At 35.0% G+C, this 16,937-nt stretch overlaps 2 protein-coding genes and 2 long non-coding RNA genes across 6 annotated transcripts; 3 read left to right on the forward strand and 1 right to left on the reverse strand.

Moving 5' to 3' along the window:
* The first annotated feature begins 2,538 nt into the window (after positions 1-2,538).
* Positions 2,539-3,663, forward strand: LOC120139665. The gene is made up of 3 exons (XR_005517661.1): positions 2,539-2,645; positions 3,475-3,508; positions 3,594-3,663. It is a non-coding gene; the product is annotated as an uncharacterized LOC120139665 (long non-coding RNA).
* Positions 3,664-4,470: 807 nt separating this feature from the next.
* On the forward strand, positions 4,471-6,021 carry LOC120139673. Its single transcript, XR_005517662.1, has 4 exons — positions 4,471-4,614; positions 4,867-5,001; positions 5,702-5,847; positions 5,938-6,021. It is a non-coding gene; the product is annotated as an uncharacterized LOC120139673 (long non-coding RNA).
* Positions 6,022-8,308: 2,287 nt separating this feature from the next.
* On the forward strand, positions 8,309-8,893 carry LOC120139674. Its single transcript, XM_039154835.1, has 2 exons — positions 8,309-8,651; positions 8,685-8,893. The coding sequence occupies exons 1-2, from the start codon at positions 8,348-8,350 to the stop codon at positions 8,891-8,893; spliced, it is 513 nt and encodes a 170-aa protein (XP_039010766.1). The 5' UTR covers positions 8,309-8,347.
* A 2,651-nt stretch (positions 8,894-11,544) lies between these two features.
* LOC120139671 (inositol transporter 1-like) lies at positions 11,545-16,937 on the reverse strand. Of its 3 annotated transcripts, XM_039154833.1 has the most exons (7): positions 16,457-16,937; positions 15,779-15,849; positions 14,772-14,850; positions 14,515-14,660; positions 12,955-13,062; positions 12,692-12,877; positions 11,545-12,428 (listed from the first exon to the last, which is right to left on the reverse strand). In XM_039154833.1, the coding sequence occupies exons 1-7, from the start codon at positions 16,596-16,598 to the stop codon at positions 11,778-11,780; spliced, it is 1,383 nt and encodes a 460-aa protein (XP_039010764.1). In that variant the 5' UTR covers positions 16,599-16,937; the 3' UTR covers positions 11,545-11,777. The 3 variants fall into 3 exon arrangements, with proteins under 3 accessions (XP_039010764.1, XP_039010763.1, XP_039010765.1); XM_039154832.1 differs by having other exon boundaries at positions 14,515-14,850; XM_039154834.1 differs by lacking the exons at positions 15,779-15,849; positions 16,457-16,937 and adding an exon at positions 14,949-14,999.

Raw genomic sequence — 16,937 nt, forward strand, 5'->3', positions numbered from 1 at the left:
TCACCTAGATCCTCTTAGATTTTGAGAAGTATTGGCAATAATTTTTGGAAGAATGATTCGGTGGGTTTATGTCTTAGATCAAATTCGAAGCTGCAAGTTGGTAATGGAATGTCTATTTTATTTTGGATTGATTCGGATAGATGAGGTTCCTCTAAAATATCTTTTCCCTAGAATCTATGCATTATCTCCTAACAAATGGGGCAAGGTTGTTGAATTTGGCAGTCATGAATCAAACTGTTGGGTGTGGAATGTTTGCACGAGGAGGAATTGTCTGACTGGGAGTTAGATCAATGGATGGATTTGATGTTGAAATTGAAGGATATAAAAATTTCAGATTCTGTAGAGGATAGACTTTCGTGGTCAGCTAGTGGGGATGGATTATTTTCGGTCAAATCTTGCAGGAATGTGCTCGGGTTGGAAGTTGGGAACAAGGATCTGTGGTCAAAGGGGGTGTGGTTGGGACTGTCCCCACCAAGGGTTGAAGCCTTTCTTTGGCAGTTAGCCCATCAGAAAGTGGCAGTAAAAGGAGTTGGTTAAAGAGGAATGTCCTTAGGGGAAGATATCCTTTGCCCATTTTGTAAGAAGCATGAGGAATCAGTGCAGCATTTGTTTATTACGTGTAATGTAGTTTGGGAATTATGGAATAAGGTAAAAGCTTTGGGATTTATCTGTAGTTTTACCTAAGGACTCTCTTCTTTACTTATCTCGTGAGGGAATTTGAGGGTGAATTCATTGATTTGGAAGTTTATCCCGGATTCATTTTTGGTCTATTTGGAAAGCAAGGAATGAGATTGTGTTTCAAGGATTATCTCTTGATAGGATTTCTCTGTTTTTCATTGTAAGATTTAGGCTACCTAAGTGGTTTAAGCCAAGTATCCTAAAATTCCAGTACAGGAGGATTTGCTCATTGGGGATCCTTCACTTGCAGATGGAACTTCGTTTCTGAATTAAAGGATTGCTCTGTGCTTTGGGCTACCCCTTGTTGATTTTTTGAAGATGAACGTCGATGGAGTTGTAAGGTTAAGTGACTCGGTTGGTGGTATCCTTAGGGATTGGAATAGTTGCACTCTGTTGACTTTTTCAGAGAATATCGGTCAAGGTTCCCCACCAGTTGCTGAGTTAAAGGCTATTAAAAGAGGCATTGAAATCTTTTTGGCATCACGATGGTTTTCTGTCACTAGGCTGATTGTTGAGAGTGATTGCAAGTCAGCAGTGGAGGGTTCACTTTCCGGCATTGGCACCTGTTTTCTTATTGCCTCTAGTTAAAGAAATTCTATCACTCTTCTCTGGAAAGGTGTTGTTAATTAGGTTGATTCCAATGGCTTGTAATGGGGAGGCATATAGTTTAGCAAAGATGGGGATTGGTTTATTGTAAGACTATAGATACTTGTTATTTTCCTTCCCTGTCAGTAGGTTTCTCAAGTAGGTGGAGTTATTAAGTTTTATGTCATGATTTCTGGTGTAATTGTTAAGTTTTATGTAATTTTGGTTCAACAATAAAACGAGGCACTCTTTTCTCCCTCCAATAGTGGATCCTTTCTGTTGGGAAAGGGCTATCTATGAGGGAGGTTTTTAATGGCCTTCTATTCCTATCAAAAAATAAATAAAACCCTTTTAAAAAAACCATTCTTACAAGCTCGGAGATTGATCCAGATTACCAAAACCCCTGTTCAACCAGATTGTTTACAATTCAAGTTGCTAATTGCAGATGATAATAAAGTAATGAATGTATAATGATTTATACATGTTTGAGGTCCCGACTAGATGGTTAGATTCTGTAGTCTATCCATTATTTGGCCCTTAGCAGCATGTTTATTTGATCTGTCAATTTCCTTTCTTTGGTTACTCTTTCTCCAATTATGCTTTTGTGTATGCAAATATATGTATTTGTTGACCGTAAATGACTATTCCATCTCATGTTATTATTTGGCGAGTGAAACAATGATAACAAGAGAAAGTATTACACAATTATTTTCTAGAATAATTCTGGGTGCAATGTCTTTAGAAAATATGATGCTACTATAAATTGAACCACAGTTTTATTATTATAGTCAAGGTTATCATTAGAATGTGATGATACCATTTATGCTAACATGACAATTTAAAATGCGAGCCCTCATTGTTTATTGTTAGACCAACAATTGATGCTGTAGAAATGTCACAATTTCTCCTTGCTAACTCTTTTATAAGGAACACTACTTGTATGCTTTTTAAGTTTACTTGAATGTGTTTTACTAGTTGCCCATCTGTTTCTTTTGTGTTTCTTTATTTTTCCCATTAAGTGAATACTAAAAAATTAGTTTGTAATAATTTAAATATGATAAGCTACATCGGTGATTTCTTCTACAAATCAGGCTTGCCGAGTGAAATTGTTGACAGTTAGTGAAGGTGTAGTGTAGTTAAGATCCAATTCAATGAAGCTCACTTTTAATCCCAAACTAATTGTGCTCGATTACAAGAATCTTTTTTTGTCATTCAGTTTGGTGAAGGACTATCCTCTGAAAGATCTGAAGAGGGCAAAAAAATTCTTTCTTTGTTTTGTAGGATGGAATGCTTAAGCACAAAAGTACTTATGAAATTATTTCTCCTGAAGATATCGGGCTTGAAAGGTCCAATGAAGCTGGTATTGTCCTTGGAAAACTTAGGTAGGTATTTCAGCTTTCAAAAAACTTTCCTCAATGGTAATTTTTTTTTACTTCTAGATGGTGTTTAAAATGATGTAGATGGATCATGGTGATAGTTTTAGTGCAGCAAATGCTATAAGTGGCTTTCAAGTTGCTTTTCAATGTTGGATGCAATGTTGCAACACATCTAACAAAAATAGCTGAGGATTTAACATAACATACCTATATTTTTTGTCACTGGTACTCAGAATATTATATTTGGTTTTTTATCGAATCTTATATCTAGTCTCGATGAGTACTTTTTAACTTCATTTGAGGATGGTTGAATCGCTTCTATGGTTTGGATTGATCTTATAATAGGATTTTCCTTGGCCTTTTCATGTTCATATGAAAAAAGTGATTAGTTGCTTATATCAAGGTAATCAATGTTTTATTTATATCACCTGAGTTGCTAGGCACAAAATGTTTCCCGGCCAAATAAAATAGGGTACATTTTTAGCATATTTGATAAATATAATGAACTCTACTTAATATTCTTGAATAGCTTGGTAAGTTATCAGAAATATTTTGAAGCACAAAGGGTCACTCCAATTGTTAGATTTCAGGGAAGTTTCTGTGCAACTTGAATATAGACTTCTTTCTCGTCTCACTAAATAAATAATTAGCAACTTTTGCAAGATTGATTCCATCTTCTGTTATTTGGCTGCTACTAAAATTTATGCATTTATGATATTTTTCACGTTCATGTAGTTGGTATTTCCCTATTCTCTTTTTATTATTACGATTTCGTTTGTTACAAAACTTATGATTCTTCTCTTAATTCTTTTTCTTTTTATATTCATTGGTAAAGTGGACGTCATGCTTTGAGAGACAGATTGAAAGAGGTATGCTGCTATTTGGCATGTGTAAAATTGATGAATTACCTCTCTTTGCTTCATCTAAGCGTCTAGGTCTTGCTGTTTACCTCAGCTTGGTTATGAGCTTGACGATGAACAGCTTGGCAACATATTCTGGCGCTTCAAAGCAGTAGCTGAACAAAGAAGGTGAATGAGATTCTTTATTGGTCTCCTGGATTTCTTTCTTCTGACATCGTCATTTCAGTCTACTATATATATATATAATATTTCAAATTGAAAGAGTTGTGTTTTAAAATTAAGCTGTCTTCAACTTTGGAATTTCTGTTTCTAATGATATCTACTAAGAAAATGAAAATTGAGGAAAGGTACGTAGAGAACGATTCTGCATAAAAAATTCCCTTGGGAAGCCGACATATTATTTTGGATTATATTTTTGAACAGTTTTTCTAGTTCATATCTTTTTAATCATTTTTAAAAACTGGTTTTCTAGTCTTAGGAGCTAAACTATTTGTTTGTATGGGAAGAAGAAAAAAATGAGATACAATACTGAGACAGGAAATAAATAATGCTTTTATTGGTATTTTTTTCCTTTTCCTTTTCCCTATTTACTATATACCAGTAGATTCATAAGCTTCATTTTGATGTTGAATGTACTTTTAAAGCAAAAATCACCTATCTTTCTTGATCCATTATGGAATTATGACATGGTTTTGGCTGAGTGATGGCTTAGCAAATAGTTAATGATGAATGTTGGTCGAATAGTGTTCATGTAATCGAAAATATTTTCAAGATCATATGGTGATTATGAAAGGCAGTGGAAAGTAATGAAAGCTTGTATCGATTGGCTTTTGAAGTTGCCGTACTTCATGGTATTTTTAGTTCTATTTGGAAATTCAGATTATTTTAATTGACTTGGATTGTTTTGTATTATATCTTGATCTTAAAAGGCACATTAACTGTTGTTCTAAAGAAGGGTATATAAATGCATGATTTCTTTTGTTTGTTTACGATAATGTGGTCTATACTTATTTTGTTTGCTGGTGTTCCAGAGAGTCACCGATGCCGATCTAATAGCATTGGTTTCAGATGAAGTTTTTCAACCGGAAGTTGTTTGGAAGCTTGATGATTTGCAGGTAACTAGAAATAGTTTTGAACCATAGTTATATGAATGTGACATGGGGTGTGCGACAGATATTTCATGGTATAGTTGTCGTACGTTTCATTAGTTTGTTATTATGGATTGCAATATTATACAAGAGGTTGTGTTGCTTTAAACTATATATATTATGCTTTTGCTTTAATTTGAATATGTAGATAATAAGTGATACTTTACTATGTTGATCATCTGATTTGAATTGTATATAAATGGAAAACATCAAATGCAGGTTACTTGTGGAACTCTTGGCCTTTCTACTGCCACGGTTAAACTCATTGATGCTGCTGGGGTGGAGCATGTTGCGTGCTCAGTTGGAACCGGGCCAGTAGATTCAGCTTATAAAGCTATTGATCTCATTACAAAGGTTTGATACCGAAGATCACAAGTTTCCCTTTATTTACTAGAATTTTCTTTTGGGGATCAGTCAGATATGGTGCATGATTCCTTATCAGGGTTATTAAGAGTTTGTCCATGAGTTCTTGATTTTATTATATTGAAGGTTAATTCGGCGATTATTCTTCAATATAGGGTTTCATTGGCTCTAACTACAGTGTTTAGTTCATAATTTTCAGTTTGAATATTAAACTTAAGTTAGTTTTTCACCATTTTAGTAAACCTTCTTCTTTCCCTTTCTCCCACAATTTTATCGTTTTAGTCCTACGCCTCTGATTTCTCTGTTTTCCTGTTTATTCACTCAATACTTATCTTCCCAAACGTCTTTTGAGACACAAAAATAGGGCTTCTAAGTTGTAACCATATATCTTCTTGAAAATATTTTAATAACTTTGATTTAGAATTTAGGTTTTCCAAATTGAATATCTTCCGTTCTTCTCTTTGTACCATGTTCCTCTTCCTCCGAAGCTTAGTTTAATTGGTTCATACAGCCACTAGTAAGGGATGGCTTGTATGCAACGGTTTCCTGTGTTCATAATGGTGTTCTGTGGCATCTTCTATATAAGGAGGGATTCAAATTGATGTCAATAGTTAATAGTTCTGCGTTCTCGTGTTTGAATACTGTCTCTACATATTTTTGCTAAGGTTTGTGGGCACACTTCATTTTGCAGGAACCAATAACACTACTCGAGTACTCCATGAATGCTGTTACAGAAGGCATTGATGCAATCGCCACCACTCGTGTTCTAATTCGTACCGAGAATAGTCATGTTTTAACTCATGCTTTGACGGGTGAAACTGTTCATCGAACATTTAGGTATGGTTCTTCTCACTCTTGTTTCCATTTGACATTTTTACTACTTCCACAGTCTGAAATTCAGTGCATAAAATTGATGTTTCGTGGCAGTGGAACCGGGGCAGGAATGGATATCGTTGTTTCGAGTGTGAAGGCTTATATTGGTGCATTAAATAAGATGTTGGGTTTCAAGGAGCATGGTCAGACAAAAGGTTCTGTAGAACAAACTCTGGTTTCTGCTTAGGTCGTTGTAATCGATACATGTATACTTCATGTCAGTTTTGTGACTCCAGTTGCTCTTCTGTTAGCTGGAATGCTTTGAATGGTATTATTGTATACAGGAATCTTGATAAGTGTAAGAAAAGACATTGTTGGTTTTTGTTATTTATTGTAATAAGAAGTCAAAACTGAGTGAAGCAAAAAAGAAAGATGCTCTTCATTTTTGGCTAGTTATAGTCTTGAAACTCATGAGCTCCGATATCGAATCCGAACAGTGAGACGATAAAAGATGTCACAAAGGAAAACATAATTTGGATAGTCTCATCAGACGATCATAGGCGGGGTAGATTGGACATGTTGGCTTTTGTCTTTTGATGGAATTTTGTAAGTTTCAAGACATTTTTCTCTAGAGGATGATGAAAGAAATATTTTGGTGTCATCGATAGCCAGAGAAAATACCAAACGACAATGGGTGAAATAGTGTCAATGAGCAATGACAATTAAGGTTACTGGGAGAGAGAAGAAACAAAAAGGAGGTTTGAGACTTGAGAGAGGGAAGAAAAGAGAGGAAAGAGAACTTTGGTTCGATGCCATCACTTATCGGAGAATGTGGTCGAAGTGACTTCGACAGTGAGCAGTTATCGTGTGGTTTAAAAGAAAGATTGAAAGAGTTTAGTAGTCAAAATTTAAGAGTTAAATTGATTTTGTTTAAAGGGTAAAGTATAGTAATGGTCATTGAACATTTCTGAAGCTTGCATTTAGGTCCTTCAACTTTTAAAACTCGCAATACAGTCCCCTAACATTTATTCCGTTTGCAATATGGTCCCTCAACTTAAACCACTATTAGAAAATTAGGGTAACGGTCATTGAACTTTTCAGGCACTTAATTAGGTCTCCCGACTTTTAAAACTTGTAAAATAGTCCTCAATTTCATTCTAAACCCCAATTTTTAAAGTAATTCAATTTTATTCTAAACCCTAAATTCCAAAATAATTCAATTAAATTTTAAACCCCAAATTCTAAAATACTTCAATTTAAGGTTTAGAATGTAATTGAATTATTTTGGAATTTAGGGTTTAATGAAATTAAGGTGTTTTGAAATTTTGAACATGAATTTACTATTTGACAATATTTATTTCAATATAAATTTGAGGTTTGTTTAACTATTTATATCAATTTTGAATAACAATATGCATTGATTAAACATCCCGAATAGCAAAATGGAAGCACTCTATTCGGTATTTCAACTTCCCATAAACTCTGCTCATTTCTTCAACTTTTGACTATATGAAATTCGAAACTCTCATTTGGAGCATTATGATTTAAGTACCACTATGTTCTTGCATGCTATTTTTTTATCAGATTTGAGTACCTAACCCTTCAGTGCTTTACAGTGCGATCATTTATGATTCACCTGAATTTGCTCATACAGTGATCATTTATGATTTAGTAGAATCAATGGTTTAGAATGAAATTGAATTACTTTGGAAATTGGAGTTTATAATGAAATTAAGGATTGTTTTACAAGTTTTAAAAGTTGGGAGACCTAAATTCAAGTGTCTGAAAAGTTTAATGACCGATTATATAATTTACCCTAATTTTCTAACAGTGGTTTAAGTTGGGGGACCATATTGCAAACTGAATAAATGTTAGGGGACTGTATTGCAAGTTTTAAAAGTTAGGGGACCTAAATGAAAGCTTCAAAAATGTTCAGTGACCATTACTATACTTTACCCTTGTTTAAATTTTAAGGTTAAATTAAAAAGTTAGAATGTCAAAAATTCACCTTAACGTTGAATTAAATAGTCATTTATACCTCTATTTTTTAAGTACTCTAGCTCCCAATATTTCATTTTGGGCGAAAATGACTCCTAATTAGATGAAAATCTTTAATTAACTAATTATCAATATTTTTTTCTAATATAAAAAGTCTTCTATGTCCAAAGTATTGATGTGATACTATCAATTGTGCATAAGTGATAATGTGATATATTTCAATCAGTAATTTATCGTCCAACTCAGAGGACCATTAATTCTTTAACGAGAAAATCAAATTTAAAATATATGAATAGTTGGATGATCATTTTATAATTTTTAATAATTAATGAACACAATAAGTAAAACTCTATAGTTGGGGATCATTTGTGTACTTTACCCCAAAAAATATAGCACCAAAATAAGTATAGTTGGAAGCTGACCTATACATATAATCTAATATTTGCCTCCCGAGCCCCGTCTGAGAACGGAGAGCCCCAGGCTTCTCTATCTCTCAAACAGTTTCTTCATTCTCTCTTTCTCAAGAATGGCTGATTATGCCGTGGATTCCGATTTACACGTTGGTTCCAAGCGTATAACCTCTACTGACACTGATCAACAAGAAGAAACTCTTCTTCAACTTCCCTCTTCTCTCTCTGAGACCACCGCCGACCGCCGGGATTCAACCCCACCAGACCGCCAAGAAGAAACAGCTATCGATCATAGCTGCCCAAAGAAGAAAGCCAAGTGCTTTCCCCTTCTTTCTGAGGGGAACCAAGAAATGGTTCTCCATTCTTTCACTCAAAAGAATGTCTATCTTTCTGGGCCTTTCGAGAAAGAAGAGATATATGATGTGGAGACCAACGAGGGTTCCTTTGGAGTTCAAGAAGTTGGTATCCAAGTCAATGCCATTGAAGCTGATAACAAGGAATATCTGGAGACTTGTTTGGGATTTGAGGAGAAAAGGCTTATCAAAGGAAAGGATTTGGAATCTGAAAATGTCTTGGAAGCTGAAAGAAACGACTTTTGGATGAGCTTGAAGTTGGAAACAACTTTGGTCTTGCGACGAACTCTTCCAAGATTGATGATGTAAACAACGTTGGAGGTACCAAAGGACTTGATTTGCCTGTTAAAGGGTCTTTAATGATTGAAGTTGTCGATGATACGGCTTTGATTGGATCATTTCCTCTCTCCAGAACTGGAAATGAAAGTGGAAAGGATGAAATTGATTGTACCAAAACTAAAGATCAAGAAGAAAGGGAAAGAATGTAAAAAATGTTTTGGGGGAATCTGGAACGGTGAGACATACTGAGTCAACCAAAATATTTGAAGTTCAAAATAGGAAGACAGAAAGCGGAAATCAAAATAAGACAATGTACTCAAGAAAAGAGTTAGAGGCTTTGAGGTTTGCAATTGGTGTGGAACAGAGGAATTTCTGGAGGGATGTATATAACAGTCTTGGTAAGATGTGATCAGAGAGTATGAGGACTTGGGAAGGTGGAAGCAGCAGAAGGAAATCAACTCAGGTTCGAGGGAAGTTCTACCGCTGCACTTTTAATATACAACTAAAAAATATTAAATAGCAAAATCGGATAAAAAAATTATCGAAAATATTATTATTTTTATCTAAACCTTAATGTCTTTTAACATTTTCAGTAAAATATCTTAAAAATAACAAAATCGATAGAAAAAAATAACAAAATAGATAGTGCATTTTTCAAATTCGAGCTCCTCACGTCATGATTTTTGTAGAGAAATAGGGTCTCTCGCGGATTCAAATAACGGGACAAAAACGTAATACCATAGCGTCACTATTTCAAACCGAAATTTAAGAAAATAACGATGGTTAGTGGATTCACGCCAAAATTAACCGTTACTTCCGCAATCTAACAGGTAAATATGAACAGCACTGATAATATATACCATCACTGCAAAACAAAAATAAAAAGCTAAATCAAAGGATTATATTCCTCTGATGAATAAAAAAAAAGCGAAAATTAATTGAAAAAATGGTAAAAACTCAATTAAATCTGTCAAAATCATACAACAGTACAAAAAATATCAATCTAAAGTTGAAAGTTGAAATTTACATTTCCAGCAATAAAATTTGAGAAATGCAAATCTCTCTTAAACTCTAAAACAAAAAAACAAAAAATAAAACATATCAAGCAAGACTCACCAAATATCAAATTGGGAAGACAAAAGTGTTTTGAGGGAAATATTGTTGTTGCATACGTATGTGAAGCTTCTCCGCCGGTGTTGAGCAGTAACGACGATTAATAGGCTTCCATTTGAGAAGGTAAAATAAAAAAATTCTTACACCTTAGATTTAATTTTGTAGAGATGAAACTTGATTTTTTTTGTTTAAAAAGATTAAAGGTTGGGGGAGGGGAAGTTGAAACTTGAGAGAGCTTTATCGTGAGAGTTGAGAAAGCTTTTGTGTGGAAGTCAGTTTGGGTAGGGGAAATTGAGAAACTATCTTTCTGCCGTTTGCTCAAAGAAAAAAATAATTTTAATTTTAAATCATTAAATCATAATTTAAGAGAGAATATTATGGGTTATGGAATGTTTTCCATTTTAAATTAGAGATGATTTTTTTTTAAAAAAAAATTTAAAATTATTTGAAGAGATTGGTTTTTTTTAAATAATTTTTAAAATATAATTTTAAAGTATATATTAATTTGACATCCTTCTCATATTTTAAAATTTAAAATTTAATCTTTAGTTTAAAATGTAAACTTTTATTTTTATTTAATTTAGTTCTAATTTCAGTAACATAAATTTCTGACATTTAAATTTTATATTTTTAAGATGAAGGTGAAAGATTTGATCTTCCTCGTCATTTCACTAATTGGTGAAATTGCTACCACTCCATTTCTAAGGTATGCTTTGCATACCAAAAAAAATCTATTTTTCTATAACATTTGATTAATTAACATTGTTTTTGGATTTTAATTTACTTTGTTTGATTGGTTTTAAATTAAAAGAGAGACATCCATAATGAAAACTATTGAACATCTTAACATAATTAGGTTGCACGAGATATGTGTTGTTTTAAGTATTATGCATGTTAACATAGTTAGGTTACATGATGTATGTGTTGTTTTTTTATCTTTAGGAATTATTAGCATTGTGACCTGAGATAATCCAGTCTTCTAATGATGAACAACTTGATTCTGCTGCGGGCTTAATCTCTAACCTTCCTGAAAAATAACCATACCACTTGGTCGCTTGTGGATGCTGCTGCAATTCCAACCAATTTTCATTTTCTGCACAGGGGCGGGCATAATAATGATTTCGATAGAAGCAAGTAGAAAATGCTGTCGGAGTCGGAGACATCTGCCGTTTAACCGCTACAACAAATCTGGAATGGCAAAAGTGAGCAGCTGAAGCTGGTGTCATCCCCATGTTAGTTCGATTGTTGGATTCTGGAACTACCTTGACCAAAAACCATGGAGCTGCTTCGCTGTCCCGGTTTTCACATGGATTTCACATCAGCTAAGCCTACCAACACCAAATTTAAGGGGTTCTGGTGCTTGTTAGCTTCACCAGAGACCGGTTGCCAGGTTCATGGAGGAATTGATTCCGTTGAATCAAGCAGAAGTAGGGTCCATAGGCAATTTGAACTTTCCCCTCTGTTCTATGTTTTCTTTCCATTTAAAAAAAATATGTAAAGATATTGTTTAGGGGCACGTCGGCTTTAATAAAACAATCTATAATATTTATTGCAGCTTGCATTTTTCATGACTCTAAAGCTGCCATTTTTACTTCCAACAAAACTTGAAAACATAAGGGCCATGCCTCAAGTTCAGGACTTCGGCAATGATACAACTTCTATACAAGACAAAATGCAGTAAACAATCTAAATGTTTTAAGATGCCTACCTTTCAACATTTATGTGTAGAAAGATGAAACACACAACTTCAAATGCCGTCTGGACAAGATACCAACTTCGTGGAAATGCAAACCAGGTTGATTTAGGGTTCGTTTCCTTGTTCAAGAAGGCTCTGCGTGTTATAACCGCTTCCACGAGCCCTTTCTTTCCAAATTTGTTCCACTTCGACGAACGTCAATCCCTTGGTCTCCGGAACATATACAGTCACAAAAACGACTGCAAGCAAAGCTATGCCAGCGAGGATCAAGAAAGTAACTCCAGTTCCTTCGGCTTCAGCGATTGTAAGAAAAGTCTGGGCCACAATCAAATTTGAAATCCAATTCACTGTGGCCGACATGCCCCCGCATATCCCTCGGTATTGCTCAGGGTATATCTCCGAGTTCAGGGTCCACGGAACGGGGCCCATTCCAGGTGCGAAGAATGCAATGTAAAGAGCTAATCCAATGACTGCCAGCCATCCATAAATTCCATTAGAAGAACCAGTTGTTTTGGCAAAGAAAGCCCCGGAAAGGATGACAAGGGACACAATGACACCGGATAAGCTCGAAAGCGCCAGATTTTTCCTTCCGAAATGATCGATAAGGTAAATGCCCACAACAGTTCCTGCTGCATTCATGGCAGCGACAATAAGCGACAGCAGAAGAGCAAGCTTATTAGAATTGAAGCCAGCCATCTGGACAATTGTTGGACTATAGTACATCACGGTATTGATACCAGTGAACTGCTGCAAAGCCTGCATATAATCATAGTTTCTATGTCATAAAAATAGTTATAAGAGTTGTATTCACAGTAATGTTCTTAATTAACTCCGAGTACATTTCATGTTGAAAGATATAAAGGTCACGAGTCATTTTAAGTGCATTCAGAATTAGACAAAGTGACCTCTCAAAAAATGATGCGGCTACAAGTTTATTTTTTAAAAAAAGTATATAAAAAGAAAAATGTAATTCTGATGGACAACACATTCCAAAAGAATGTTGATGTTAGAATCTTTACCTGAAGTCCCGCCCCAGCCAGAAAGGCAAGTCTAATTTCTTTTGTTCTGAAAACATCCAAATATCTGACGGTTTTCTTTCTCTGACGTTCTTCTTCTTCTGCGGCAGAAAGGTGATCCACTTCATCCTCTAATCGAGCAATTTCGTAAATATTAGAAAGCACCGCTATGGCTTTATCTTTCTCATTCTGTACAATATGATGGGATGGCTCGTTAAAGGAGTATACAGGATCCACAAAGAAATTTCCCCAAAAGTTAGATGTACCTTCATGAATAGCCATCGTGGAGACTCCGGCATACAAAGCATAAGGAAGAACTGAATGACAGCAGGTATGGCTGAAACTCCAAGCATCCATCTCCAAGTTCCTTCAACCTGTTCATGCAACAATGTTTTAGACAGCTACTAGAGGTACTCGAGAACATTTTGGAGTGCATGAAGTCCTATGATGCATAAAGGCCAGGTAAGAACTAAGTCCGGACCCATGAACCATCATCCTTCACCCATTCATATGCTTCTCTCACCTCAAATAACATTAAGACCTTATCGTATATCCATAATTAAACGGATATGGTATCAACTAGTTATGGCAACAAAACCACTGGTTTAAATGGATATGATTTTAACAAATTATGCTAACAGAATCATACACTTATTTCTCTTAAAATGCTTCAATTTGTGTTGAACGAATAATGGTTCTCCAAGATTTCCAGAATCATACGCTTATTTGTGTTTATAAAACCACTGGTCTCTATGGGAGGAAACACAATAAGCTTACTCCCGATAGCCTTAAAAGTGAATCTATATTATAAGATCAAATTCGAAGCCCTTAGCTATCTATGATTGGACGATTAGCATCCAAAAGAATAATGGATTCGGAAAGAGGGTAATAAAGCTTCTGAACAAACTTTTAACCTCCTATGTTCATTTCTTTAGCACACATTTTACAGAAAAAACATATTTACGCTACATACTAGGTAAAATTCAACATGCTGAAAATAATGGCTGCACATGCATAACCTAACTAGCAGAAAAGAACGAGTGAATTCCGTCACTGGTGTTTCTGTTCAAGACCAATTATATCCAAACCCCGTATTTATCTGGGATACGGTGTCTCCAAAACTGCAAAACTGAACACCATTTCAAGCCAGCAGAAAAAATAATGAGCATAAATATACATAGAACAAAATTATCCAACTTTTCCAAGAAAATAAACAATTACCTCGGAAAACTGGTATTACTTGGAACACAATTTGAGGTTTATGTAATCAAGTATTTATTTAACTCACTAACACCACAACAAGAGAGACTGATAATAGTAAAATGCCTAGTCATCGATGATTTATTAACCAGTAATTTAACATGCACATTTGACATTCTATCTTTAGTTTAAATATAAGATCATCTTCAACCTTGAATCTTATCATGATAAGAAGAAAATTGAATATTGCTATCTATACCATTTGAACCATCTCATTGAGTTCAAAATCTACAGATGTCCATTTACTGATTATTCAGCTATAGCTTGTTAATTGAACCATTTATTAGCTTCATTAACCACCAACCTTGTAAATATTGAACTTCTAAAGCAAGCAAATTTGTCTGAGCAGGTAAATTGGGGAGTTTATTTTCAGTTTACACTGATAGAAAACCATTTTTTAAGGAAAAAAAAGGGGAAATCCTACTTTTTATAAAATATATATTTTCATAATTGTAGAATATAATAACATTTTAACCATATTGTAATTGTCATACACAATTTATATGTATAAATATTGATTCAAGCAGATGAAACCAAATGAAGTAGAAAAAGGAAGACAAGCTGACCTCTGTAAAAGCAAGATTTACAAGGTAGGAAAGAAATTGTCCACCAGTTATCATGAGCACATTTGTGCTAACTAACCCACCCCTTATTTCTGAGGGTGATGTTTCGGCAATGTATACTGGAGCGGTCACCGATGCTATACCCACACCTAGGCCAACAAAAAATCGCCCCAATATCAGCACATACGGATTGGGTGCAGCGGCCATGACAACTGCTCCGGCTGTAAAGACAACATCCGCAAGAAGTGTAGCCTTCTTACGTCCATAAGCATCATTAATCCAACCTCCAGATGCAGCTCCAATGATTGCACCTACCAAGGCCATGCTGACAATAGTTTCCTGCCAGATAAAACCATCAGGATAATTCCAAACGGGGAAAGGTTCAAAATTAACAAATTATATGCATGTTAACCAACACTAGGAGTTATATAAGATACCGAGTTTAAGGGCCAATGGAAACATAAACCCTCCATGTCACCCAATTGCTCCTCTTCTGCACCTTTTGCAAACATAAGATTTGCCTATTTTTACCAGGAATTAGAATTGCTCATCCCGGTCAACTTAAAGCTAGCAGGTTCATGTACATACAAACTATCGAGTTTAGAGGAAACGGGATCTATAAACCCTCCCAATGCCTCAATTGCTCCCCTTCTGCACCTTTTACAAATGCGGGGTTTGCTTCTTTTTATTGCCAGGATTAGAATTGTCTATCCTGATCAACTAAAAGCTAGCAGCTGAATGTGCACACGAGATCTTGAGTTTAGGAGCCATGGGATCTATAAGCCCTCTAGAACCCCTCCCAATTGCTCTCCTTTTGGACCTTCGGCAAACACAAAATGTGCCCTTTTTTTTCTGGGATTAGGATCGCCTACCCTTTGAACTAAAAGCTAGCATTTGCATGCACTCACAAGCTATGTTACTCAGAATCAAGTCTAATTGTAACATGGGTATGTGCCTGAAACAAGTATGTTACACTTTTTTCCAAGAGTTCCATGTATTACGAGGATCCTTGGAGGATAGTATTCCAATACACTTGTCCAGGACATGTGTACTCCAAGAAAAGTGAAGAGTTTGAGTAGCAAATACACAAGATCCAACGATTTGCCGTAGGCATCTGCTGACATAGCTCTCATCATTTCTTCCTCTCCCATTCAATCAACCACACACACACACACACACATACAAAGGGAAGACTTTCTTCGATTCCATTTTTTTCATGAATGAAGTAAGTTTAGCATTTCAGAACACCTTTAAAAGCTGATAATACCTGCAGGAAACTACTCTGATTGACAACCTCGAAGTCATCTTTTATGTAAAGAAGGGCCCCTGAGATCACACCTGCAATTATTACCATTTCCAAATGAGAACTTTTGCTTGGCAAAAAAATGTAAACAGAAGAAGAAATGAAAACAATCAAGTCTTCCTGTTTTGTTCAGTTGAATTTCATTACCTAAATTAACAGTTTTAGGTAATGCTTAAGTTACAAAAACTTATTTGAACGAGAAATTAAATGAAAAACAATTAATGTGATCATGCTAAATTAAGAGTAAGTGCAAGTCTTTATTCAAGTTTCAAAATTGAGACAAGAAGTTTGATCTCTCAAAGCCGTAGATCAGTCCAATTCTGATGCTGCAATCCATGCATTCTAACAAAACTCAGTTTCATCTGCTGAAACATAGAACCAGACATTCAAACAAAACTTGGTTTGACCGACTGAAACATAGAAATCTTTTTATCAGATGAAGCATACATTCAAATAAAAGCTGGACTTTCATCCCCTATAACTGAAAAATAAAATTTTTCATCAGATGAACCCGACATTCAACAAAACATGGTTTCACCTACTGAAAGACACAAATCATTGTCATCAGATGAACCAGAGTATATACAGCAAATCTCATAAAGAACAAAGAGTTAGAAATGAGGGTTGAAAGGGATTTGATACCAGTGTCGTAGCCAAAGAGGAAGCCGCCAATTCCAGCAATCACAGTAAGTCTAAGAACATATAGATTACCGAAGTATGACATTCTTCTCTGTGGAAACAAATCCAGATACCCGGAACTCCCTGGTAAAGTATTTAGCGTCATATCTCCACCAAGAAAGCAACAATCAAATTCCTAGAAATGTCAACTCGGCTATCAACAATTAATTAGATTTTCAGCTGATTCCCAACAAGGAACAACTCAAGATTATAATTTTCTGATTCTTCAATCTTGATATTAAAAGAAAAAATCAATAAGAGTTGTCAGGAGAATCTCCCTTAAAACCCAGAAATGAAAACAAACAATCGCTTTCCTTGGGCTATATATTCAAGTCTCAAAACTCAAAGAAAATGTTTGATCAATGAAACAGAGCAAGCATTAAGAAACCCAAAGTTTTAATTTCAAATGAAAGCTAAATTCTCGTCAGGGAAAAAATCTTTCACT

Source organism: Hibiscus syriacus, unplaced genomic scaffold (genome assembly GCF_006381635.1).
Source record: "Hibiscus syriacus cultivar Baekdansim isolate YM2019G1 unplaced genomic scaffold, ASM638163v2 tig00110769_pilon, whole genome shotgun sequence".
Lineage (NCBI taxonomy): Eukaryota > Viridiplantae > Streptophyta > Magnoliopsida > Malvales > Malvaceae > Hibiscus > Hibiscus syriacus.